At 33.2% G+C, this 25,575-nt stretch overlaps 3 protein-coding genes across 5 annotated transcripts; 1 reads left to right on the top strand and 2 right to left on the bottom strand.

The window, feature by feature from the left end:
• Window positions 1–688: 688 nt before the first annotated feature.
• LOC146953027 (rust resistance kinase Lr10-like) lies at window positions 689–2,696 on the bottom strand. Its single transcript, XM_085707600.1, has 2 exons — window positions 2,054–2,696; window positions 689–1,931 (listed from the first exon to the last, which is right to left on the bottom strand). Exons 1-2 carry the CDS (start codon window positions 2,694–2,696, stop codon window positions 820–822), a joined length of 1,755 nt encoding a protein of 584 aa, XP_085563726.1. The 3' UTR covers window positions 689–819.
• A 2,222-nt stretch (window positions 2,697–4,918) lies between these two features.
• Window positions 4,919–24,403, top strand: LOC146953025 (LEAF RUST 10 DISEASE-RESISTANCE LOCUS RECEPTOR-LIKE PROTEIN KINASE-like 2.1). Its single transcript, XM_085707569.1, has 4 exons — window positions 4,919–5,922; window positions 9,614–9,646; window positions 21,704–21,727; window positions 22,891–24,403. Exons 1-4 carry the CDS (start codon window positions 4,998–5,000, stop codon window positions 24,147–24,149), a joined length of 2,241 nt encoding a protein of 746 aa, XP_085563695.1. The 5' UTR covers window positions 4,919–4,997; the 3' UTR covers window positions 24,150–24,403.
• Window positions 13,276–15,978, bottom strand: LOC146953026 (COP9 signalosome complex subunit 4-like). Of its 3 annotated transcripts, XM_085707590.1 has the most exons (8): window positions 15,650–15,978; window positions 15,454–15,556; window positions 15,236–15,306; window positions 14,627–14,735; window positions 14,498–14,542; window positions 14,343–14,411; window positions 14,043–14,266; window positions 13,276–13,668 (listed from the first exon to the last, which is right to left on the bottom strand). In XM_085707590.1, exons 3-7 carry the CDS (start codon window positions 15,268–15,270, stop codon window positions 14,165–14,167), a joined length of 360 nt encoding a protein of 119 aa, XP_085563716.1. In that variant the 5' UTR covers window positions 15,271–15,306; window positions 15,454–15,556; window positions 15,650–15,978; the 3' UTR covers window positions 13,276–13,668; window positions 14,043–14,164. The 3 variants fall into 3 exon arrangements, with proteins under 3 accessions (XP_085563716.1, XP_085563710.1, XP_085563720.1); XM_085707584.1 differs by lacking the exon at window positions 15,650–15,978 and having other exon boundaries at window positions 15,454–15,620; XM_085707594.1 differs by lacking the exons at window positions 14,343–14,411; window positions 14,498–14,542; window positions 14,627–14,735; window positions 15,650–15,978 and having other exon boundaries at window positions 15,454–15,620.
• Window positions 24,404–25,575: the final 1,172 nt, after the last annotated feature.

The following is a 25,575-nucleotide window of genomic DNA, read 5'->3' as shown; positions in this document are numbered from 1 at the left end:
CTATTTGACCATTTGCTTGTGTTCCTTTTCCTGCGTGTTTAAGAATGAGATTCTGATTAACTACATAGTTAATGAATTCTGATTAGATGGAAAGTTATGAGGGAGGTGAAAAGCAGTACAAATCAAGGGCAAAAAAGAGATTTTGATGGAAGGCAAACCTGCAGTTGAAGAATCGATTTTCAGAAGCTAGGAATAGCAGCTTCTCCTCAGTTGAAGAATCGATTTTCAGAAGAGATTTTGAACTGGAAGTGTTTTTTGGCTTTTTAACCGTGCAACCAAACACCCACATCGTTGCTTTGTTTCCACTTTCCCTCAGTTCAATCAGATGCCTTATGTTATGGGTATAAAAAAAAAATTTTGGGTTGGGATCTGGTGTGGCAGCTGCCACACCATGCCTCAATGTAGATCCGCCCATGTACGTAGTACTTCATACTTCTTAATGGGCGGGTCACAAAAATAAAATTTATTACTTCTTGATAGTATGCAAAAGTGCAAAATCACAACATTTCAAATATGGTTTCATAGGATCATGAAGTCCCCTTTGTATCCTTGGATTCACTTGTAAATTTACTTACGTGATTAGTTTTTATTGAATGTTCAATAAATTACCCATATTTTTTCAAAGCAACCTATGTCACACTTTATATTATGGCCAAAACATCTGCAACTATAATAATAAACACATCGATACCCACTAAAATTTTGATATGACATTTCAATTATAGATACCCAAATTCACAAATATAATACTTTATTAACAAGTAACAAGTCCTTGACAATGAACAATTATTCAAATACATATGTATAATTAATATATATTTATCCTAATTCTTCAATCACCTCCAGCTCCAAATTCATGCGTTCTGCAACAATATTAGCATTTGTATTAGTTGTAGTTGTTGGTCCGAAAGGATTAGTTGGTACTTTTAACTTGCCCCCCTCTCCTTGAAGCATTTGTATCACAGATTTCATCGCCGGACGATGCATAGGGTGCCATTGGATACACCATAGTCCCACTGTTGCCAATTTTTTTGGAATTCTAAAATCTCCCTCTTCATCAATAGGGATTTGTATATCTCCTTCAAGCAAATTGTGGATCCAGTCTGGATACTCCACTTGTATATTTTCTTCACCACCGGTCGTTTTTGTATTCTTTCTTCCTCCAACCATCTCCAGCAATAACATACCGTAACTGTATATATCGGACTTATAAGAGACATTTCCAAAATTTCTAGAAAAAACTTCAGGCGCCATGTAGCCTATTGTTCCCTTAGCCGCAGTCATGGATACAATACTTTGATTTTTCGAACACATCTTAGCCAAACCAAAATCTGTAATTTTGGGAATGAAATTGTCATCTAATAAGACATTATTAGGATTGATGTCAAAGTGTAGAATTCTTTGATCACAACCTTGGTGGAGATACTCAATGCCATTTGCTATGCCTAGAGCAATTTGTTGCAACTTATCCCATCCAAGGAAATCATCTTTTTTGTACGAGGGAGAAATGAATTTCTGCAACGAACCATTTGGAAAAAAGTCATAGACTAAAGCACGACGAAAACCATCTGCGCAGAAGCCAAGCAAACGAACTACATTTAGATGGTGAATTTTGCCCATGGTTCCCACTTCATTTATAAATTCCTTCCCATCTTCCTCTGTATTATTAAGAATTTTCACGGCTACTAGAATTTGGCTCGATAATTTACCTTTATAAACGGCTCCATGAGTCCCTTCGCCTATCTTATCTTTAAATTTATTTGTAATTCTCTTTAAGTCTGCATAAGAGAATCTAGTTGGCTTTAAATCTCTGTAATCCTTCAAAAAGTTTTCAATTCTTGTATGATCTTCGCTTTTCATCTTAAAATAGCGATATATTTGAAAAATAAAACCAAATAGAAGAAGAAGCACAATTGAGCCAATGATTGCACCTACAAATCATACATTCAATATCCTTACAGAATTCTCAGCTACATAATTAAAAAAAATTCTCTTAAATTTGAACCAACCCAAAAATCAAACCAAATGAAGTAGAGAAGTGAATGTATCTCACCTGCAGAGGCTACACTAATCTTCTTCTTTAATTTGTGCTTACATTCTAAGCATCCTTTGTCGAGATTTGTTTCCGACCATGATAATGAGATTGAGTTTTGTTGTATCCCAGATACACATTCATGTGAAAGAATAAGGGGAGAAACTTGTTGAGACAATTTGGTACAGGATACAAGGTTCATATCGACCATATCTTCGTCAAATGCTGCCATATAAATTGGACAAGAAATCATGTCCTGCTGCTCAACTCCATACATTTGGTAGTACTTTCTCAGATGGCGTTGTCCTAGTGAAGAACAATCAAAGAAACTAATATTGGTCAATTCATTGAATTGCTGATGCAACGCAGAACCATCAATAATCCGAAAGGGAAAAATTGATGAAGAGAAATTGGACTGAAGTAAGAGTCGTGGAAGACAGCCTTCCTGATCAGATGCTTGTAATACTTGCGATGTGTAGTTAATGTTACTTATGAGGAGTCTTATAGGGACTGGATAAGCAGCTATTTCAAGAATCTTCTCGTTATCATGTGTACAAGATAGATTGAAAGGACATCCAATGGATGGGATATTCTGGCCATTAACAAGCAAAGGTATTAGCAATGATATTGTTATTATGAAGGAAGAACTGTGACTGCAAATCATTTCGCACTTTTTTTTTTATGTTTGAATGAGATTGGTATCGTGTTTGCTGATCTTATAGTTATACTATCTCAAATTACCAAGGGGAAATCGTGATGGTAAATAGAACTCAAATTACCAGGTCCAAGACAGTGCTATGATATGAATATTAATAATTTAAAATGGTAAAGCATGAATGAAAATTTCCAAGTCCAAGTCAATGCTATGATGACTTTGCCCTTGAGAAAGACAGTAATATATTTTGCATTATGTCTAGGACTCTAGGGTGAGAATAATCTCGACAGAATTATTAATTTAAAATGGTAAAGTATGAATGAAAACTTCCAAGTCCAGGTCAATACTATGATGACTTTGACCTTGAGAAAGACAATTTTTTATTTTTTACTATGTTTTGGGTGAGAATAATCTCGGTAGAATTTGATAAATGTGTCAGATGTTGTTCAAAATCTTACATTAGATAAAAAATTGAGGTTGTACAACATATATGTGAGAAGATATATAAACTTATGTATTAAGATTTTTGGTAAAAATATGGTTTCGAAAATCCATTTGGATGGTTTCTCTTAATCTAATATATCGAATCAACCGAATGAGACTTCTAAAGTGTTTTAACAGAATTAAACTTTGCAAGACCAAAAACGAGTCTATGCAAGAACTGCGGAGAAACTCATTTGGTATTTAGAAAAATAATTTTGTATCTCTCTTTCTCTGAATGAAATGTTCAATTAAATAGAGAGGATCATAATTTATAGTTGGGTTAATAGGCTTTTACCCCCCTGTAATATAGGTGACTTTTGATTTTGCCCCATAGGAAATTTTTTTTTAGATTCCGTCCTCGTAAAATGAAGATTCTTTGGTTTTGCCCCCTGACCCCAATGAGTCAGCAGAATCTCCTACGTGGCACGTGACGTCAGCAGATTCTGCTGACGTGGACGCTGACTGTATAATTTTTTTTATTTTTTATTTTTTTATTGGGGTACACGTGGCATTTTTGTTTTTTTTTTTAAAATAAAAAAAAATAAAAAAATTCTAAAAATTGAAAAATTAATAAAAAAATTTAAAAAATTCTGGAAAATTGAAAAATTAATAAAAATGAAAAAAATTGAAAAACACGGAAAAATTTAAAAAATCTGGAAAACTTAATAAAAATAAAATAATCTAATAAAATGAAAAATAATGAAAAAATTCTGAAAAAAATAAAAAAGATTAAAAAATTCTGGAAAAAATAAAATTTCGAAATTTTCTAAAAAAATTAAAATTCTGGAAAAATGAAATTTTCAAAATTTTAAATTTTAATGAAATTTTGGAAAATAAAAATTCTGGAAATTCTCGAAAATAAAAATTCTGGAAAATAAATTTTAATGAAATTTTAAATTTTCGAAAATAAAAATGAAATTCTGGAAAAATGAGCTTAGGTTTTTTGTGTATTTTTCGAAATTTAGAAATTTTCATTAGTATTTTTTCCGGGAATTTTTGTGTATTTATAAACCGGGAACTTTTGTGTATTTATAAACCGAGAATAAGGAAAAAAATACACTGAAAAAACCTAAGCTCGAGATATATACTAATCAAAATTTTGAAAAATACGAATGAAAATTTCATTTTTTTAAAAATTATTAATCTTTTTAAAATTTTTTTTAAATATTTTCCAGAATTTTTTTATTTTCCATAATTTTTTCATTATTTTTCATTTTATTAGATTATTTTATTTTTATTAATTTTTTCAGATTTTTATTAATTTTTCCAAATTTTTTTCCGTTTTTTTCAATTTTTTCATTTTTATTAATTTTTCAATTTTCCAGAATTTTTTAATATTTTTTATTAATTTTTCATTTTTTTAAATATTTTTTTCAATTTTTTTATTAATTTTAAAATTTTCCAGAATTTTTAAATTTTTTTATTAATTTTTCAATTTTACAGAATTTTTTAATTTTTTTAAATTTTTTTAAAAACAAAAATGCCACGTGTACCCCAATAAAAAATAAAAATAATTATACAGTCAGCGCGCCACGTCAGCAGAATCTGCTGACGTAGCGTGCCACGTAGGAGATTCTGCAGACTCATTGAGGTCAGGGGGCAAAACCAAAGAATCTTCATTTTACGAAGACGGAATCTAAAAAAAAAAATTCCTAGGGGGAAAAACCAAAAGTCATCTATATTACAAGGGGTAAAAGCCTATTAACCCTTTATAGTTTATAAAGAACCTCTACTAAAAGTCCTCTTCTACAAGATGCCTTTCTTTCTTAAAACAAAGTTCTCTTTTTGATAATCCCAGACCAAGAAAATTCATTTTCAGTAAAAATCATGAGAGGGAAATCCTTCTCCTGCTCTACGGAATCAACATCACTTTTATGCTTCCTCGAAATTTTGATGGTGGTTGCTGTGCTACTACTGCATCATCATCAAACATGTGATGCAATTACTAATAACAAAACATATTGTCCACCATCTTCATGCGGCAAAATCAGCAACATCAAACATCCGTTTCGACTTATGAATGACCCAACAAGCTGTGGTGATCAGAAGTACGAATTATCCTGCGAAAACAACATCACAGTGTTAACTCTGTTTTCGGGTAAATACTATGTGCAGGAAATCAACTACATAAACTACACAATTCGGGTAGTTGATCCCGGAATTGAAGAGGGTAATTGCTCCTCCATTCCTCGCTATTTCTTAACTACATCCAATTTCACAATTCCTTACAACGGGGATCCATATGAAATCAATTCTGACGGGCATATAATATACTTGAAGTGTAGCAAAGCAGTGAAGGATGATCTTGAGTATGTGGAAACAGCTCCCTGCATCAACTCAGACTCTAAAGGCTATCTTTATGCTTTTGCAGCAGTCTTCAACGTGAGGGACTATGATAACGAAGACTATGGGTACGAGGAGTATTTCTATTCGAAACACCACTTTTCAGTTGGGAGATTAAAAGATTATTGCCAAGTGAAGCTTGTTGTTATGTCATCTTCAGATTTTCCTAATGTCAGAGTCAGAGAAGGTGTACCAGATCGACACCTTTCATACCAAGAAATTCATGGAATGCTACTCTATGGATTTCAGCTATCGTGGATGAGCGGTGCTTGTAGAGTTCTTTGCGGCTATAACATAGCATGCGGCTTGAACGACATCACCGGAGATCTTGAATGTCCTGAACCAATTGAACCAAGTTATGATGAATATTGCGATTATCCATTGGGAATTGAAGTCCACAAAAGATGCGGTAAGAAATACTGTTTCTTTTCAATTTTAGAAATTACGTATTCAAGTATTGCAAATAAAAAATTGGATTTATTACCCTCAAAATTTTATCGTATTCATATATACACTTAGGCTTTGTTTGAGAGTTTGGAGAGGAGGAAAGGAAAGAATATAAGGAAAAATTGAAAGATTTTTTTTTTTGAAAGAGTATTTTTCTAGATAATGATATATTAATGTTTATGATTAATATATTTTTAATTTTAAGAATATTATAACAACATATATTAAAGTTGAAGAATTCATATAACCCCTCTAAAACCTTCCTTCAATACAATTTTGTAGTTCCCCAAAATGATGACGGTTTTATATTATCAAGAAAAATAAACCCTCCAAAGCCTCTTCTTCGAATGTCCTCTATTTCTTCACTTACTCTTTCCTTTTTTTCCAAACATTTTCTTCCCTTCCCCTTCAAATTCGCAAACAAAACCTTACAGATGTATATGAGTATATGTCAACACGGAAAGAATCATATCCTTCCATTACGTATGATAAATATAAGGATTTAATTACTTACTATATCTACCATTATTTTACACACATCTAATAATATGTTGTTATCACAATTGATGAATGAGTAAATGGTTACTTTAGTCCCTGATTCTGCAACTCGCTGTTACAAAGGTCCTTGACTCAGGATTAGATATAAATTAGTCTTTGAATGTGCACTTTCGTCATCAGTTTAGTCCTTAGTGTTAAAAAATCTATTAACAGATGAGGTGTCAAATGTTGTGCTGACAAGGTGTACGATGTGTCACATGGACTAAAGCGAAAGTAGAAAGGAAAAAGCTATTTATAGCGAAAAGTTTTCTCTCGACAACACCACGACATGTACTGGATTCAAGCCAAATTATTATTCACGCACCCATGTATTTTGCCCACCACCCATGAATTGTGCCAAAATGCAGATCAAACGGTGCTAGTACTTTCGTGGGTTATTTGTGAATTTGGCTTCGCTATATATAGCAAAGCTTAAGTAGAAAATGGTCACTTGGGTCTTTGAACCAAAAATCAATATCCCTCAATTGAATATCAAATTCCTAAATCTAAAATTCTTAAATCTCATCTAATTTTCCCGTTTATTCAAAATCAAATATTCCATTAAATACCAAAATCGAATTAGTAGATTATGGGTGTTGGTGCAAACTCGTCCCAACGAAGTGTTACTTATTCGTCAAAATCTGGGTTATCTTTCTCAATGAAGTTGTCCTGAGTATATAGAATAAACAAACATAAACATTAAAATGGTCATTAAGGTCCCTGACTGTGCGTACTTACTATCGGTTAAGTCCTTGATTGTAAACACTTATTGTCACTAAGTGGCAGCATCACAAGCACATATAAAAACAATCACTACTATAAAAAGTACGTACCTTTTGCATCATTGATTTGCATTTTTCATCATTGCATATAGCTCTCCACCTTTGTTTGTCATTTTTTTCAACCGCTTTATATATTTTCCACGGTATACTGTGTAGTTCCCCACAAATTCATTGAATACATTCAAAGTTTCAAATTTCCTTCCTAGCTCCAAGTGAAACTGACAAGCTTTGCATTTGAATTAAACTGAGGGAAAACTTGTCTACCATTTCCATCACCTTCATCATCGGTACTAATAGGGCTCATTAGCTCTTCAGAATGGTAACTGTCATTGTCGTTAGGAAAATCATTCTCAACATCATTCTCTTCAAAATTAATACCCATGGTTTGTCAGGGACCTTAGTGACAGTAATAGTTTACTGTTAGGGATCTAATTGGTAGTTAGTATGCACAATCAGAGACATTGATGACTATTTTAATGTTTTTTGTTTGTTTCTTCTATATGTTAAGGACAACTTCATTAAGGAAGATGACCCAGATCTTGACGAATGACGAACACTTCGTTGGGACAGGTTTGCACCAACATCCATCATTATGTGATTCGATTTTGGTGTTTAATTGAAGATTTGATTTTGAACAAACGAGAGAATTGGATGAGATTTAGGGATTTGAGATTTACGGATTTAAGGATTGAATTCAAAATTTACGGATTTAGTCCCTATGACACCTCATGCACCTCGTCAGCACAAAACATTTGCCACCTCATCAATTAACATAATTTTTTAACGCCAAGGGATAAACTGATAACAGAAATGCACATTCAGGGACTACTTTGTATTTAATCCTGAGTCAGAGACCTTTGTGACAACGAGGTGCAGAGTCAGGGACTAAAATGACCATTTACTCATTAATGAATATGAACAAAAATGAATTATCATATTCATTAATTAACATAGCAGCGCATTGAATGCATCAGTAAAATAATTATACTGACAGAACATACCAACTAAACTCTAAATATAAAATCGTTCATGCTAACAAATATCCTTAATTGTGTATCATTGACCTAACTGTGAAGCTCAAATACTTCAAAATTAATGAAGTATCAATATCTGGTGATTAAATATATTTTTTTAAACAAAATAATTGTTCGATGCATTTCAAAGACATTAGGGATACGAAACCAATACTCACGAGATACAAGATTTCTATTATTTTGTTTTGGTTTGGTATTTCTTTAAAAAAGAAGAATAAGAAGATGAAACATGATTCTAAATGAAAAGACATTATAATATGTACATTAGGTAATGATGTTCTTTTTGAGATATAATATAGTAGCAATGATGTTCTCTTTTTAAATATATGTAATTGATTAATTGTCACTTTCTTTATCATTAATATTTTTTTATTGTCCCAATTTATCATATCTTAAATTTTAAAATTTCTTGTATCGTCCTATCACTGTTGTATGATATAACTTAACAATATACTTGTGCACACCCTTGCTGTGGGACACACAACTGATGAAATTCAAAATAAAAACCTTTACATTTGAGCCAAGCCCAAGAGATTGATATATTTAATTTATTTGATTCACATTACCTTCGTTTTTGCTAAAATTCACATTATATTCCTTGATTTTCATGTAGAAAAAATATAGTTACCAACTAAATACCATAAAACCTCTCGTGCAATATTCAATCACGCCCAAACATATCACCAAATTGTTTTTTTTTTTGGTTACAACATATCACCAAATTGCTGAGCATGAGTGATAAATGACTTATTATTGAAAAATACACTCCTAGCAAACTAAGAATAGCATTCCACACCTGCCAAGAAAAAGGCCAATAGAAAAATAGATGTTGAAAGATGTATGTATACTTCCAAAATGTAGTAAATAGTCTAATTGATAAAATACATTATTCAACAAATTTATGAAAGATACAAAATAAGTCAAAGATAAATAGTGCAAAAAATTGTTATTTTGTTACTACCTCCGTCCCTAATTATAGGACCCTTTTGAAAAAATAACGGGAATTAAGATAGTGGATATTTGTATTAAATATGTTTATAATTGTTATTGTTTTTACAATTTTATCCTTTAAGAGAGAGGGTTGGTTTATGTTTTCAACATGTTATTTATTGTTGATTGAAGAAAAAGATGTATAATAAATAGGGGCATGTATGTAAAGAAATAATTAATGTAGTTGAAAATAGCAAAAGGGTCTTATAAAAAGGGACAAGAAAAATTCTCAAAAGGGTCTTATAATTAGGGACGGAGGTAGTATATTCTAAAATATTTAGAGATAATATTATTTTTGTTTGTTTTGTAGACCAACTGTCAAAGCGGCTCATATTAGTGCAAGGTAAGGAGTTATCTTTTAAATAATTTTTTTCTATAAATCATAATAAAGATATTTTTCTTCTACTGTTATTATATATTCAAGAAAAAAGACAAATCCCTAAAAAATTCAATTAAATGTTTAGTTTGGGTGCAACCGTGCAAGCGCACCTTGAAGTGCAACACATTCACATTGGGGGCAAGGAGTTACGAATTTGGAAGAGAAAACACTCTTTTTAACAATCTCTAACTTGAAAGATAAATTTTAGAAACACTCTTTTTTTAACATTCTATCTAAGCGTCAATCTTCTATTGGGTGAAACTTATCTGGGTCTCACTACTTAAAAAAGAAGTGTAAAGAAAGTGTCCATATAACTCATTTTTTTACCCTTTCTTGAAAAAATTTCCAATCTTCCGCCCAATGACCTTGGCTATTTCCAAGCATCACAACATTGTTGTTTCTTCTTCGATTCACTACTTTCAAATGATAGTAACATTTATTGTGATCTCCATCCACAAGCCATTTAGTACGCAGACTTGAAACCACATCAACTCCTCCTATTTCAAAATATATACCATAATACCAACTCAATTTGAAGCTTTTTCCCAAGGCAGATTAATCCACTTGAGGAAATACAAATCAACTAAGAGTTTCTGGATCCCCTATTTTCGAGCCATAATATTTTTCTTTTCATAAAGAAGTTGATTCAAAGTACTTCATTTCCATCTTTTTACTTCATGCTGAAATTTCTCAAGATTATGAGAAATAGTAGTTTGCAAGCATTTTCAAACAATCTACTACCATATCTCTATAAGAATTCTTCATCAGCCCGTTAGGAAATAACAGAGTTGAAGAAGAAAAATAAACACAATCATAACAAAAAAATATAACGTGGAAACTTTAAAATTGGACAAAAAAACTACGACCGGTTGTCTAAACCGACAACTCGAGAATTATTACTATGTGATTTTTTTTTACAATACAATTACTTTTCTCAGTCTCACCCCAATGCTCCGGTACAACTACACTCTCAGCAGGAAAATATTTAAACTAAGTCAAATATAAGCTTAAAGTGCTATTGAGTGGTGCATCTAAAAACAAAGAACATAGGTTCAATATATAGCCTTGGTCTTCCCCTTGCTTCACCAAACTAAACGACGTGGGACTGCTTCAATAACTGTTGTAGTATGACTAAAAATTAGTGTTTCTAAAACTTCCAAAATCGGCAGCCGATTTGGAGAAATCAGGGCCCCGATTTTGGGTGCTGTTTTTAGACTTCTGTCTCGTAAAAAATTGGCGCTCAAAGTGATAAAATCGACGTCCGATTTTTGCTGATGCAGAAAAAACATAAATGTATTTTCAGCATGAGATTTGTTCCATTTTTTTTAGGGACACTTTCACTATAAATATAAACCTTGTGTTAGATGAAAGGTGTGAAAGTAGAAAAACAAGGATTAGAAGCCAACAACAAAACTATGGTTTGTAGAGATTTTTCTTGGCAACAAACACTAGGGTTGGGATTGAATCACCATTAATTCACCTTGGAGAAACATTGTTAGGATTGAGTCTCTTGGTCACAAGAAAATATTCGGGACTTTGGGTAGAATTAGGTTTGAAACAAATTCTTGTATCCCTTTGGTATCTTTTGTAAAGTTACTCATCATTATAGTGGAACAAAGAGTTGCTCTCTCCCCAGAGTAGTTTAGTATTGGACCGAACTGGGTAAACAAATTTTCGTGTGTTCTCTCTCTCTCTCACACACACACACACACACTCTCTCTCTCTCTCTCTCTCTCTCTCTCTCTCTCTCTCTCTTTCTTCTTTGTTGTTCTATCTTTTGCTTGTGTTTATAATTGTCACCCACATTATTTTAAATGCTTGATTAATTTTCTCCACACATCAAGGATTTTATTGGTGTGATTTTTATCAAATTTGCAACAATTGGCGGCCACCATGGGGCAAATGATCAAATCGATATTCAGGTGCCTTGGGTTCAGAGTGGGATATCGAGAAGTTTACCGAAAGTAACAATTTAGGGTTATAGAAGGTCAAGATAGAAGCAGTTTTGATACAAAAAAATTGTGCACAAGTTTTAAAGGATGAAGGTGCGTTACCGGTCACCATGTCACAATCGGAGAAGACCGAAATGGTGGAAAAGTTAGGAGTGCCATTGTCTTGTGCCCCAGGGATAAAGTTTTGAGGGATGTCACAAAGGAACCTGCCGCACCATCGATGTGGTCAAAGTTGGGGTCATTGTATATGACCAAGTCTTTGGCTCATTGATAATTCCTAAAGCAACAACTCTACTCATTTCAGATGGTGGAGTCAAAGACCGTCATAAAGCAAGTCGCAGAGTTCAACAAAATCCTAGACGATTCAGAAAATATTGAGGTGCATCTTGAGGACGAAGACAAAGCTATTCTCTTGTTGTGTGCTCTACCGAGATCAATTGAATCTTTCAAGGTAGAGAAGGCATTGTCACCTTGGAAGAAGTTCAAACGGCTTTGAGCACCAAGGAGTGTTGGCCAAGTCCAAGTAGTTGAGAGATTATGTTAACGGTGAAGGCCTAAGTGTTTCAAGAGGGAATGGTGGAGGTAGAGGTAACCGGGGAAAAAGCTGTAACAAGTCAAAGTTTAAGTTCTTTAACTGTCTCAAGATGGGTCACTTCAAGAAGGATTGTCCGGAGAACAATAGTAACCCCGCGCAAATTGTGTTCGAAGGTTATGAGGATCTGGGTGCTTTGGTGGTGTCTTGTTGGGGAGAGGAAGAAGGTGATTTTTCACACCTTGAGATTGATGCCTTGTAAAGAAGTAGTCGTCTGGAGAGACGTTAAACATTCAACATCAGCCTGAAGAGGCGGTGGAAAGAATACTCATGGCCAATCTGAAGAGGCGGAGGTAAGAATACTCGTGATCAACCTTTGAGGTGGAGTTGCAAGGTGAAAGTCATAGTGGATATACGCATTTGCTAGTTGAGGTTGAGATATCTCAGCTTGAGGTGGGGTTGATGACATCGAAAATGGTATGACTATGGAGACCTTGGGTTTTATGCTCTAGTTTTGAGCAAGGGAATTCTTCAAGAGGACAAAAGGAACTTTGGGGTTTGAATAATGTATGACATGGATTTTGGGATTACCAGAAACACTACAAGAAATGTTGCATTTTGCCAGGGGTGGAAGCCCTGGCAAAATGCAGAAAGCCTTGACAAATGGACGTTTGCCAGGAGTTTTGCCAGGAGCAGAATCACCAGCAAATCTGCTCATCGCAAATGACTTTGCCAGGGCTTTAGCTCCTGGCAAATTTGCAGGCTTTTGCAGACTGTGTCAGCATCACATCAGTCATTTTCAAACCATGCCAGGAACATTGCCAAGGGTTAACCCCTGGCAAAATGCGTACGAATTATTTTTTTTAAAAACGTTTTTAAATTGTTTAAAAAATCAATATATTAAAATTTAATAATTAAAATAATTTTAAAAAACATTATCTTTTTTTTGTTGAGGTAAATAATAATATTATCTATCTCTTTAGTTTTTAATGACAAAAATAATTGGGGATTAATGACAATGTCACATAGAGAGATAAATTATAATTTTCTTTTCCAACCACATTTTCATATCACACAGATCAAATAATTGATAGTTTAACTCTATGATATGATGAAAGCAAAATTTAAAGTTACTGCATACACCACTGTCAAATCTTCTCTCACAACTTATTAATCAAACATATGATATGATGAAATAATGTGTATGACATAGCTAACCTGCTTCAGATGTTCAATAAACTCATGTTATTACAAATCAATAATAATCAGGCACAACAATGAATTGCAAGATATTAATCTAGAAATGAGTATCAGGCTAATGCTTAATTCTTGGTCCAACTACAGCCCTAAAAATTTGATCATCACTTCCTAGTCCTCAACAGCAGTCTCATCAGAGTACTTTCACGAACTAAGAGGTTGCAATGGTTATTTAACATTTATACCTGATCGATAGATCCCTTCATCCTATCCTCATAAATCATTCTTGATGCTATCTTCTCAGCCTGAAAGTATAATAATTGTGGGAGAAAAAAATCAAAACAAATCAAATCTTACAAGTTGTAGGACGGACATTGAATGAACATAAGAAAATCACTACCAGCAGGGTTTCCCTACTCCAGAACATTCTTGTTTAGTACTTTACATAAAAGCTATTATCGCCATGCCACACCTTTCAATTATTATTTTTTCTTGTTTAAATCTGATGATTAATTTAAATAAAGCTTCACAAAAAATAGGGAATATTCCCTCAAAAACAAATAAGGAATATAAATTAGAAATACAAAATGCTGAATTCAATTGACATATTTGTTCTTTCTATAAGATGTACTTCTCTTCACTGAGAAATAAGTATGACTTTGGACATGAAATTTCATACCTTGGGAGGTGGGATTCCCAACAGTGTGCCTAACTCATCAAAGCTACAAGAGAGGCAAACACACAGATTAGGAGTATAAAATAACCAGTGTAAATATCAAATAATCAACCGTTAGGAAACAATCAACCAGTGTAAATATTAGTATAAAGTTTGCTAGCACTTAGAAGATTATGCTTAATCATAGCTCGGTCCAGCACAGTGAAATTGTCTGGAAGAAGGGCTTTCTGTGGAAAAGAAAAAGCTGAGACATACCCGTCATGGCAAGCAAAAATATGAAGATACAACACAAACTTGAATAACCTGATGTGGTTTCAATTCTTCTGCAAAAGCATCAATTTCAGGCTTTCGAAGAATTCTTTCCAAATACACCTGTATATAAGGAATCACATTATATGACCAGTGTGGAAAGTCAAATGAGGCACACAAAGAGGAAAAGGAAAGGCGGTGAGAGAAACCTTCTGCAGTATGGGATAGATCTTCAACTTTGAACATCGCTCATCCTAATCCAACCAAGTACACAAAAATTAATGTGAAATTTTTTGATGATTTCACATTTGAAAATTATTTGATGATTGAATCTTTACCTTGTACAGTGTGGCAAGAACACGAGAACGTTGAGGCCCTGCACCTGCCAATATTGTGCACGTAACGGCAGCAGATAAAGCTTGCCCAAGTGCTTCCTCATTAATTTCCCTGTAATATAAATAAACTGAGTAACAACCACAGCATTTAAAATATAATCATGGTTGTCAAACTCAGGAGTCTATGTAACTCAGGATTCATAAGAGTTTAGTCAATATAAACACATGTTAAAAAAAACATCTAGCATAGTACCTAAACACAATTAAATGTATGAGTTCAAATTTTAGATATTTTATGGGAATCAGCCCTCTTCAATTCAAAAGAAAAAACAGATATTTTATAAGTAACTCTGCCAGACCAGATTATAAAAATGCACCATCACAATTCATAATTTATGGACAAACTAACAAACCCATAAATCAAGAAGTTCACATCTCAGCCCACAAAAAGAACATAACAGTAACAAAAATCATATATAAGCAAAAACCAACATACACCTAAACGTTCTACTTACACATAACATACTTCAGATATAAAACAGAGTAACAACATAACATAAAATTTGAATTAATCATATATAAAATATAAAATCAAAGGTATGTGAAACTCACATTACAGACATAGATCGATCGAGCATCCACTTCATCCTTTTCAGCTTGAGACACAGAAGACCCGGCAGGATCTAAAATCAAAAAATCAAAAAGCTTAAAAAACCAATAATTGAACCAAATTATAAACATATCTGAATTGAACAAACAATGAAATAATGAATCGATCAACAAAAATTTATCAAATCTTCAAAAATGTAAAAGCATAATAAGAATGAAACCTTGAACAGCGCCCATTTCTTTCTCAACCTTAGCTTGCATTTCGCGAAGGGCACTAGCTTCTTCCTCGATCTCTTTCAGCCTCTTCTTCATATCCTCCAATTCCTGCAAAATCAATTCATTCATGTTAAAAGGGAATATATAGATAGAGAAAACCTAACCTAATTCGATAACCTAATTCATCAGAAATGTCAGCACCATAGACTTTGTGCTCTTCCTGCTCCATCTTCGCTACTCTATCGTCTTCTTCTTCTTCCTTCTTCTTCACCTTGTCGTTCTCTCACTCTCTCTCTCTTCTGCACCGAGAGATTTTGAGGTTGAGGTTTTTTTGGGAAAGAGATAATATTTTGGTTGATTTGAGTAAAAAGAGGTAAAAAAATAATATTATAAACCCCTGTTTTATGATAATTGGGTCCCACCTTTTCCAAAGTCATTTGCCAGGGGCATCCCTGGCATTGCTCCTGGTAAATTTGCCAGGGGTACTTGCTCCTGGCATAGTTCCATGGCAAAATGCAACATTTCTTGTAGTGAAAAGACCAAAGGTAATTAGAAGCAAATGAATATTCAGGAGGACGGATTTGATCACTTCGAGGAGCTGAAGAGGTTTATGGTGTAGACTTGTGGAACTACCTAAAATTCCTAGTTTAGTTGGATGCAAGGATCTTCAAGAGGGCGGAAGGAGTTACGAGGGTTGTAGAAGCAAAGGGTGGAAGCTTGTGGAGCTAATTGGTGTAGTTGGAAGCAAGGGAAGACGAAACATGGAGAGAGCAGCAAAGTGATTGATGGTTAAATTGGCATCATCATAAATTTATAGTCAAGGTGGAGAATGTTGTAGTATGACTCAAAATTGGTGTTTTTGAAAATGCCAAAATCGGTGGCCGATTTGGAGAAATTGGGCCACAATTTTGGGTGTTGTTTTGGGACCTCTGTCTCGTATCGGCGCCCGAAGTGAAAATCGGCATTCGATTCTTGCTGATGCAGAAAAAATATAAACGTATTTTCAACATGAGATTTGTTCCAATTTTTTAGGGATCTTTTCACTATAAATATAAACCTTGTATCAAATGAAAGGTGTGAGAGTAGAGAGTTGAAAAACAAGGATTAGAAGCCAACAACAAAACTGGGGTTTGTAGATATTTCTCTTGGCAACAAACACTAGGGTTGAGATTGAATCACCATTTATTAAGCATGGAGAAACACTGTTAGGATAAGTCTCTTGGTCTCGAGAAGAGATTCGGGACTTTGGGTAGAATTAGGTTTGAAACTGATTCATGTAACCCTTTAGAATCTTTTGTAAAGTTACTCATCATTATCAAGGAACGGAGAGCTACTCTCTCCTCCAGATTAGATTAGTATTGAACCAAACTGAGTGAACAAATTTTCGTGTTCTCTCTCTCTCTCTACCTCCCCCCTTTGTTGTTCTATCTTTTGCTTGTGTTTATAACTGTCAACCACATTATTTTGATTGCTTGATTAATTTGCTCCATACATCAAGTATTTTGTTGGTGTGATTTTTAACGAACTCACAACAATAACTAATATTTTTAACCTCCTTTATTCTAGAAACTTGACAATCAAACCCAATAATGTCCACCTTGATTATAAGAGTTTCATCTTCCGCTTCCATTGTCTATACCGACAATCATACTCTACCATAAAGAGTATACTTCACTTGAAACTGAACTATTCCAAGAATTTCTTCACGTCGAGACCTTGCTGAATGATTATGGTGCAACTCCCAAGTTGGCTTTTAGTAAGTTCTTCAGCCAACGACATATCTCACTACACACCTTGCATCAATGTCAACCAATGCCCGTGTGTTGTTCTAAATCCGCTAGCAATAACTTGTCCTTTTGCATGGTATAGCGGAAATATCATTGACACAATTTATCTTTTAGATAAGATCACCATCATCCCCCAAAAAAAGGGAGATGTTGCTAGCACTTACCTTAAAGTCTTTTTCAGATACTGCTCCACCTGGACAATTTCTTTTTAAATGCCCAGACATTCCACACTTCCAGCACAACATATTCTTTGCTTGGATCTTCTTACCATTAGCCTTACTTCTTGTTAGCAACATTGAGCTTGATGAAGTGCTTTCATCACTTTTCATCCTCCTTTCTTCAGAAATAATTTTAGTTGCAACTTCTTCAAAATTCAAACTTTCCTCCGGATACATCAAAATAGGTTTGGGATGAACATAAGAAGATGGAAGGGACAAAATGAGCCTTAACGCTTGATCTTCGTCATCAATCTTAACTTCAATAGATTCTAACTCAGAAACAATATTGTTCATAATACTAAGATGATCATAGATTTTCGTACCTTCGTCTATGCGTAAATTATGGAATTGCTCCTTCAACAACAACCGATTTGAAATGTCGTTTGCCTAATATAACCCTTCGGGCATTTCCTAGAATTTCTTGGCGGATGACAGATTCTTCACATTCCCAAGAACATTCTTTGCCAAACACAGACGAATTGCACTCGTAGCTCTCAAATCTAGTTTCTCCCACTTATCGTCCTCCATTTTGGAAGTGTTTCCTTTCAATGCCTTATGTAATCTTGATTTTATCTGCACGTCCTTTACTTGTAATTTCCACAAGCCAAAGCTGATTCTTCCATCAAACTTCTCTATGTCAAACTTAATTGCGCTTGAATAAGACATATTAGCTGCATAATACCACACTTCTTCAGCACCTTCGCAATATCACAACTCTTTTTTCTGATGTGGAAGATCAGACAAGGCTGCAACCACAAAGAATACTAAGAATTGTGATATCTCACCGAACCAAAGCTCTTGATACCACTGTTAGGAAATAATAAATCTGAAGAAGAAAAATAAACTCAATCACAACACAAGAATGTAACGTGGAAACTCCAAAATCGGAGAAAAAACCATGACTGTTGTCTAAACCTCGTTTACCCTGGTTTTTGGCAAACAAACGCTAGTTTCCGAGAACAGTTACTTTGTGAGATCAACCAGTAAATCTCAGGGCATATTGTGTTTACATTTACCAGAAAGCATGAATGTTTTTGACGTAAAAGTGCGAATGTAACTGTCGAAATCAAACACGCGTCGAATCCGTTGAAGTAAATTGCTAAAGGAAAGGTAAATTGCAAGGAATTTAAAGGATAAACTTAAATTGCATAAATGAATGTAAATTGGTACACAGATTCATACATTTGCAACTTGTTTACTCATTTCTCCTAATGAATGCGAATAGTTTGAGTGTGTAAGTTTTGTGTGTATGTGAATTGACCCGTCTTTCCTATGAAAAACTCTTATTTATACTAAGTAACTGCATATACAGAAACCGTCGAACATAACCGCTAATAACTACTCCAGACATCTTTTGAATTTCAAATGACTTCTCTTCGACAGTAATTGTTGCTTGGCTTGTCGTTCCGGTACCAACTTCCCTTCGATATCTTGCTTGCTTGTCGAAGCTTCTCCATCGAACAGTGAAATCTCTCTAAGTCTATAAACTTGATCCAGCTTGTCAAACTCATTTAGATTCCTTTAAAACCTAAGTCAAACTTAATTGATTGCATTTATTGTAGCCTGTCGAAAATAAAGGCTAACAAACCGACAATTCGAGAATTATTACCGTTTGAAATCTTTTACATCACATAGACTTTTCTCACTGTCACCCCAATTCCCCAGTACAACCACACTCTCACAAAACAAATATTTAAGCTAATTCAGATATAAACTTAAAGTGCTACTGACTGGTGCATCTAAAACAAAGAACCTAAGTTCAATATATAGCCTTAGTCTTCCCCTTGCTTCACCAAATTAAGCGATGTTGGACTTCTCCAATAACTAATATTTTAACCTCCTTTATTCAAAAAACTTGACAATCAAACCCAACACATCCATGCATTTTGAAACTTGAATTGGCGAGCTGCACTAGTTTGATTGGTGAGGTGCCCTAGTAGTTTGCAAGCATTTTTTCTTTCAACAAACTTATTGCATCTTCTCACACGGATAACCGCACCTCCCTTCTTTTTATCTGAACACAGAATATCATTAAAATCCTCAGCTAATAGCCATGGATGGTGCATTTCATATGCAGGAGTAAAATACCAATTCCTACCATTAGGAAAACAAATTTTTAACACTATCTCTTCTTTCCACTCCACAATTATACTTTCTTATTAAAACCCACTTGGATTGGTCTAATGGTAGTGAATTGGGATTTGGGAGTGTGCTCCTCCTAAGTCTCAGGTTCGATCATCTTCGGTGCCAGTTTAGGTAGACAAATTTAGCTTCTTCTAAATCAAATTATACTTTCTTACTATCCTACGTACAACTTCCGTTGCGGTATACCCTTCAAAGCCTAATTATTGAAATGAATTCTTTAATTTCTCAGGATCTCATCTTGACTCCATAATAACAAAAATGAGGCCCTTTAGGCTGCTCAATACCATTCCTCGCAATTGATAAGTAACCATTGCATATCATTATTAAAGAAGGTTTTGCGAAAAATAAAAAGTATTTTGCATTGTAGTCCTCTCCTCACACACCATTTATAAACTTAGAAATTACAAAAGTACTCAATCCATTTTATTTTTAAGTGTCATTTTAATATATTTCTTGTTTCTATTTAATCGCTGTTTTGATAGCTTTAAAGTACAATTTGTCAATTATATCATTTCTCAATTACTCATACTTACTCTTTTCCAACAAAACTAAAATTAATATATTGTTTTTCTTTTAAATAAACTTTCTTTTCTGTTATGTGTAAATTAAAACTTTAGTGAAACTATATTCTATTCTCTATAATAACATTTTTATGATAAGATTGATTGAAGAATTGAATTTATGTTAATAGAAGCAGTAACATTGTGAAAAATTTCATGTGCATACTAGAAGAACATTTCTGATGAAAAAATAAAAGACTCTTGTGAATGTTCAAAAAGAATAAATAGTGGAAGATTGATTGCAGTACAGTTAAATTTTGACTAATGTGAAGTTTGAATATATATATTTTTTCTTTGCAATCTATAAATTGACAATTGTTTGTTATTGAAGAGAGAGACCATCAATTTTAATGGAGAGATATTAGTGTGTGCGAAAAAGGAATTTACAAGAGAGGACGAATGTGTCACAGTAGTTTGTTGTTGGAGAAAAGATGGCATATCAAATTTATTGGAAAAAGAGAGTGGATGCAACAAAAAAATAAACGAATTTTTGGGAGGATTAAAAATTAAAATAAGGCTATTAACAATAAAAAAAATCCAAAAATCCCCTGCATTAATTAGAGAGTATTGTTTTAAAACGACACATATAAAAGAGTAGATACTAGTTTCTAAAATATTATCCAAGATAATTTTTTTTTTTTTTTGAGAAACCAAAGATAAAATCTTTATGTTGGAAGAGAAAGGCATTTCGACCTTTTCCAAATAAACCAAACTAAAATCATCCAAATCGTGTACAAAACTTCTCTATGTCCACCTTTCAAGTAACCTATAACCTGGTAAAAGATTGTCATGTTTGAATACACTATTTGTCATTTCACTATTACATTCAACTAAGCCAATACTAAATTCCACACATCCCCAAAAAAATTATACTCACTAAATAAGCGTTGAGAAGATTCTAGTAATACACATTCACTAAGGCATTGTAACTTCAAAGAGATTTTTCCACGACCAACATAGTTATCCTTTATAAGAAGTCCATTTCAAAATAACCTCCACGCAAAGAGACAAACCTTCAACAATACAATCCACAGAAAAGTAATACAAAGAGTAATGACCATCATAAATAGTTCTCCATAAATAGTTACCACCCAACAAAGAACACTCTGCGATCAAACAATATGCTTCCAACTCCATCTAAAACCACACCCCCTACATCATCCAACATCATATTATCCACAAATATTATGACACAAAGAGGTCTATCTAAATATACGACACATTTGAAAATTAGTTGCCTCATATTGTATGACAAAATTTACTATTGGATTAAAAATTATTATCACACAGATCATGTCTACAAATTTTAACATTAATATGAAATTATTTTACATTCAAAAAAAAATGAAATTATTTTATATGTCAATGAAATATATTAAAATTAACATATGGACTTTTTTCAAATGAGTTAATTTTGATTATCACTTTGACATATATAAAAGAATTTCTTCCTACATTATAGCCTTGTATGTTTTCTTTTATGAGCTAATAACCTTGTAAGTTATCTCCTCTGATTATTGATAAAAGGACTACAATTTATTGCAGATATAATACTTGGCATTGTTAAAGGTAATATTTTATATTTGTTGTATATATGTAATATTTTTTACGTCGTTAATTGTAGATCAATTAAGTTGTTTAAATCTTGTTTTTATTAAATGTAATGTCAATCCAATGTTTTTAACGTTAGGGGTTGTTTTGACTAACAAAGTGCATAATCGAGGACTATTATGGCTACTACTTACACATTAAGGGTTGAGATCAAAATTCCATAAGAGTGTGTTTGGATGAGGTAATTGAGAAATTTTAATGAATTCTAGACAATTTAAATGATTCAATTAAATTAATTTTATTTCTAAATACTTTTGTTTGAATGGAGTAATAAAAAAATTCATTGTCATTATTTTTGGGCAACTTTTATAAATTTTAAATTTTTAGGGCCAAATATGAAAATTGAAATTAGGGGTCAATTTGTAAATTTCAAAACATTTGAGGGGTCAATTTGCAATTTTTGGGAATTTATTGGGGTCAAATTGAAAATTTGAGGACCAAATGCAAAATTTGAAAAATTATATAACAATAAAGAATTTTGAAATTCTTAACTTTTAGGTGTCATTTGAAATTCTCTAAATTTAACTTCAACAAAATAGTTCATAAATTACATTACATTAGTTCAATTTATTATCCAAACAATGAAATTCACCTCAAAGTATTTGAATTCCCTCAAAGCATTACATTTCCTCAAAACATTCTCTCATCCAAACTATGAGATTGAGTCCTATTGTCAATGTAAGGATATCATTGGTGGCATATGTAAGTAGCTCTATCAGCAACTATCAACACACTCTGAGTTTTGTAACTTTTTCGGACCATAGTGACATTCTACAACCCAACTTACCAAAACTTTTATTTAGTAGAAAAATTCACCACATTTATGTAATAAGAAAATATTAACAAAGTTTTTCGACAATGTATCTTTCCTACTTTCTAGGAGAACAAAGATAAAGAGAAATGAGATAGTGTATGAGGTAAATATATATTAAAGCTGTAATAAAGAAAAATTCTGATGTAAAAATATTGATGTGAAATGATAAATATTCAAATTGTTTAAGGTCATTGTCTTAATTTCATTATGTTTACCTTTCCATTAAGGGGAATTCTTCTCTTGGTTTGTAAAGAAACGGTACAATGTTTTCCGTTTTAATTGTTTTTCCTTGATAAAACCATCACAGGAGTGCTAAAAATATTTGGCTTAACAAAAAAGGCTGCATCATCAGATGAAGATATAGATTCCAAAATTGGCATCGAGACAGGAAGAGTGATAGGAAGATATCTTTTGCCAATATTTTTAGCAAGATTTATCCCGGGCCTTCTGGTTTTCTTTGTGCTATTGATATATATTTATCGGCGAAGACATGTATCAATGTATGCAGATATTGAAGTTTTTCTTCAAGGGAGTACTCTGATGCCAATTAGGTACTCATACAAAGAAATAAAGAAAATGACTCGAAGTTTTAGAGACAAGTTGGGTGAAGGAGGCTTTGGAGCCGTTTTTAAAGGAAAGCTATGCAGCGGGCCATTTGTGGCCATAAAGATGTTGGGTAAATCTAAGGGCAATGGACAAGATTTCATTAGTGAAGTCGCAACCATAGGAAGAATACATCATACCAATGTGGTTCGACTTATTGGATTTTGTGTTGAGGGATCAAAGCGTGCTCTTGTTTATGAATTCATGCCCAATGGTTCTCTTGATAAATATATTTCCTCTAGAGAGGATACTATCTCTCTAAGTTATCAGAAAATGTACGAGATATCTCTTGGAGTGGCCCGTGGTATTGCTTATTTACATCAAGGATGCGACATGCAAATTTTGCATTTCGACATCAAGCCCCATAATATCCTTCTCGATGAGAACTTTATCCCCAAAGTTTCAGACTTTGGTCTTGCAAAGCTTTATCCTAATGAGATTAGCATTGTCACATTAACTGCAGCAAGGGGAACAATTGGATACATGGCTCCTGAATTGTTCTACAAAAATATTGGAGGAGTATCCTACAAGGCCGATGTATATAGCTTTGGAATGCTTTTGATGGAAATGGCAAGTAAGAAAAGAAATTTAAATCCACATGCCGATCGTTCAAGTCAAATTTTCTTTCCCATTTGGATTTATGATCAATTGATTGAAGAAAAGGAAATAGAAATGGATGAAATTACATATGAGGAAAATAATAATGTGAAGAAGATGTTCATAACTGCATTATGGTGTATACAATTGAAACCATGTGATCGTCCTTCAATGAACAAAGTGATAGAGATGCTTGAAGGAGATATTGAAAATATTGAAATGCCTCCAAAGCCCTCTTTGTATCCAAATGAAATGATTGAGAAAGACCATGGCATCAACTCTAATGAAATTGAATCTGAAAATGATGGCTCTATTAGTTTCATTGATGAAGATACAACAAAGTCTCTGTTGATGAATTCTGCTTAATAGTGTTGAGTTCTTCATTTGCTTTCAGAAGTACATTTATGTTATATATGGAATATATGTCAATAATGTAATATTAGTACATAAGAAAGCCATCCCTGTTAATTGTGCTATTGCAGTTTACCACCTGAAAAATAATATATGAAATAAGTATGGCTCATGCTATCTTTGTCCCAAGGGCACACATTAAGGAAGGTAAAAATTGAATTTCTGTATTTGAAATGATAAATTTTGAACTTTAAAAAAGTTGAATGTATAATATCCGACACAAATTTTATATATTTGGTTCACTTATAACGTGTGCCATTAGAAAACATATTATCATACGAGAGCAAGCAGACAAAGGAGCAACTCCCAATAGCATGAAGATTAAGGTCAGCACCTTACTTCTAAACCACTAATTTGAATATAAAGAGTTTTGTTGAAGAATATTTTGATCAAGTTAGCTCAATAACTACTATTAACCGTAAACGATAAAACCAATGACTTCAAATAAAATATGGTGAAATCTATTACACTCAACAACTTTTGTTTATATTGTCTGTTGTACCAATTTTTCGCAAGAGACACTTAATAATAATGTGAGGAAGAACCTCAAGTTTGAGTATTGAGTAGGTGGTTACACTAGCTTCTTTGAAGAGACAGTTGTGAACTGTACTTTCTACAAAGATAGCGGAGCCTTCAACATCAAACAAGTCAAACAAATCATTTCCTCCGATTACTCCTTCCTTATTCCTAGTGGTCTTTACAAGTTTGAGAGATTTATTTTGAACCAGAGTGTATAGGTTTATTTTGTTTTCTTCCAACACCTGGGTTGAATGAGTATCAAACTCGGTCTTCTGAGGAAGGTTTTTCATTAAATCCTTTATTGGACCCATCAGTGGCTTAGAAATCCTCCAATTTGAGCTTTGTTGAGTAATCATTAGCACTTAATGTTAGTTTCGTCTGTACAATATATATCTATATATCCATCTTTTCGTATACTCTTTTTCCTGATCAACTTGTCTTACGATTAGGAAAAATAGAATATTACATGGTACCTATCTAAGTGGAAAAAAATTTAAGTTGTGCACAGTACATCTAATATGACAAATTGATGTTTGGTTAATTTGATTGCTCCATATAATAACTAAGATTGTTATGTTTGTCAGTTCATGGTGTTTTCTGCTTTCTATAGTGTATACAATTTCTTCTCATTATCTTAATGATTGTTGTGAAAGTGACTCAAAATTGGAGAAATTGAAGTTTGTTGAAGCTGTCAAATCGGAGCCCGATTTGGAGAAATCGGAGTAGAATTTTTGGGACCAGAATTGGCACTTTCATTCGTAAAAAATCGGAGCACGATCTGGCAAAATCGGAGTACGATTTTGCGCAGATTCAGAAAAATATAACGTATTTTTGGGCCTGATTTTGTTCCAATTTATGAGAG

Source organism: Medicago sativa, chromosome 1 (assembly GCF_051527215.1).
Source record: "Medicago sativa cultivar Bolivia chromosome 1, Bolivia_mono, whole genome shotgun sequence".
In the NCBI taxonomy this organism is placed as follows: domain Eukaryota; kingdom Viridiplantae; phylum Streptophyta; class Magnoliopsida; order Fabales; family Fabaceae; genus Medicago; species Medicago sativa.
This window is presented reverse-complemented; position numbering and strand designations above follow the sequence as displayed.

What these genes read in the sequence shown, in the direction of transcription:
- LOC146953025 (XM_085707569.1), top strand. Translation starts at nt 4,998, where the DNA reads ATGAGAGGGAAATCCTTCTCCTGCTCTACGGAATCAACATCACTTTTA. An exon ending in TGAAGTCCACAAAAGATGCG is followed by an intron (nt 5,923 to 9,613) that starts GTAAGAAATACT and finishes TTTGTTTTGTAG; the next exon opens with ACCAACTGTCAAAGCGGCTC. An exon ending in GCGGCTCATATTAGTGCAAG is followed by an intron (nt 9,647 to 21,703) that starts GTAAGGAGTTAT and finishes AATTTATTGCAG; the next exon opens with ATATAATACTTGGCATTGTT.
- LOC146953026 (XM_085707590.1), bottom strand. Translation starts at nt 15,270, where the DNA reads ATGAAGTGGATGCTCGATCGATCTATGTCTGTAAT. An exon ending in GATCGATCTATGTCTGTAAT is followed by an intron (nt 14,736 to 15,235) that starts GTGAGTTTCACA and finishes TTTATATTACAG; the next exon opens with GGAAATTAATGAGGAAGCAC. An exon ending in AAGAATTGAAACCACATCAG is followed by an intron (nt 14,267 to 14,342) that starts GTTATTCAAGTT and finishes TCTTTTCCACAG; the next exon opens with AAAGCCCTTCTTCCAGACAA.
- LOC146953027 (XM_085707600.1), bottom strand. Translation starts at nt 2,696, where the DNA reads ATGATTTGCAGTCACAGTTCTTCCTTCATAATAACAATATCATTGCTA. An exon ending in GATTAGTGTAGCCTCTGCAG is followed by an intron (nt 1,932 to 2,053) that starts GTGAGATACATT and finishes TATGATTTGTAG; the next exon opens with GTGCAATCATTGGCTCAATT.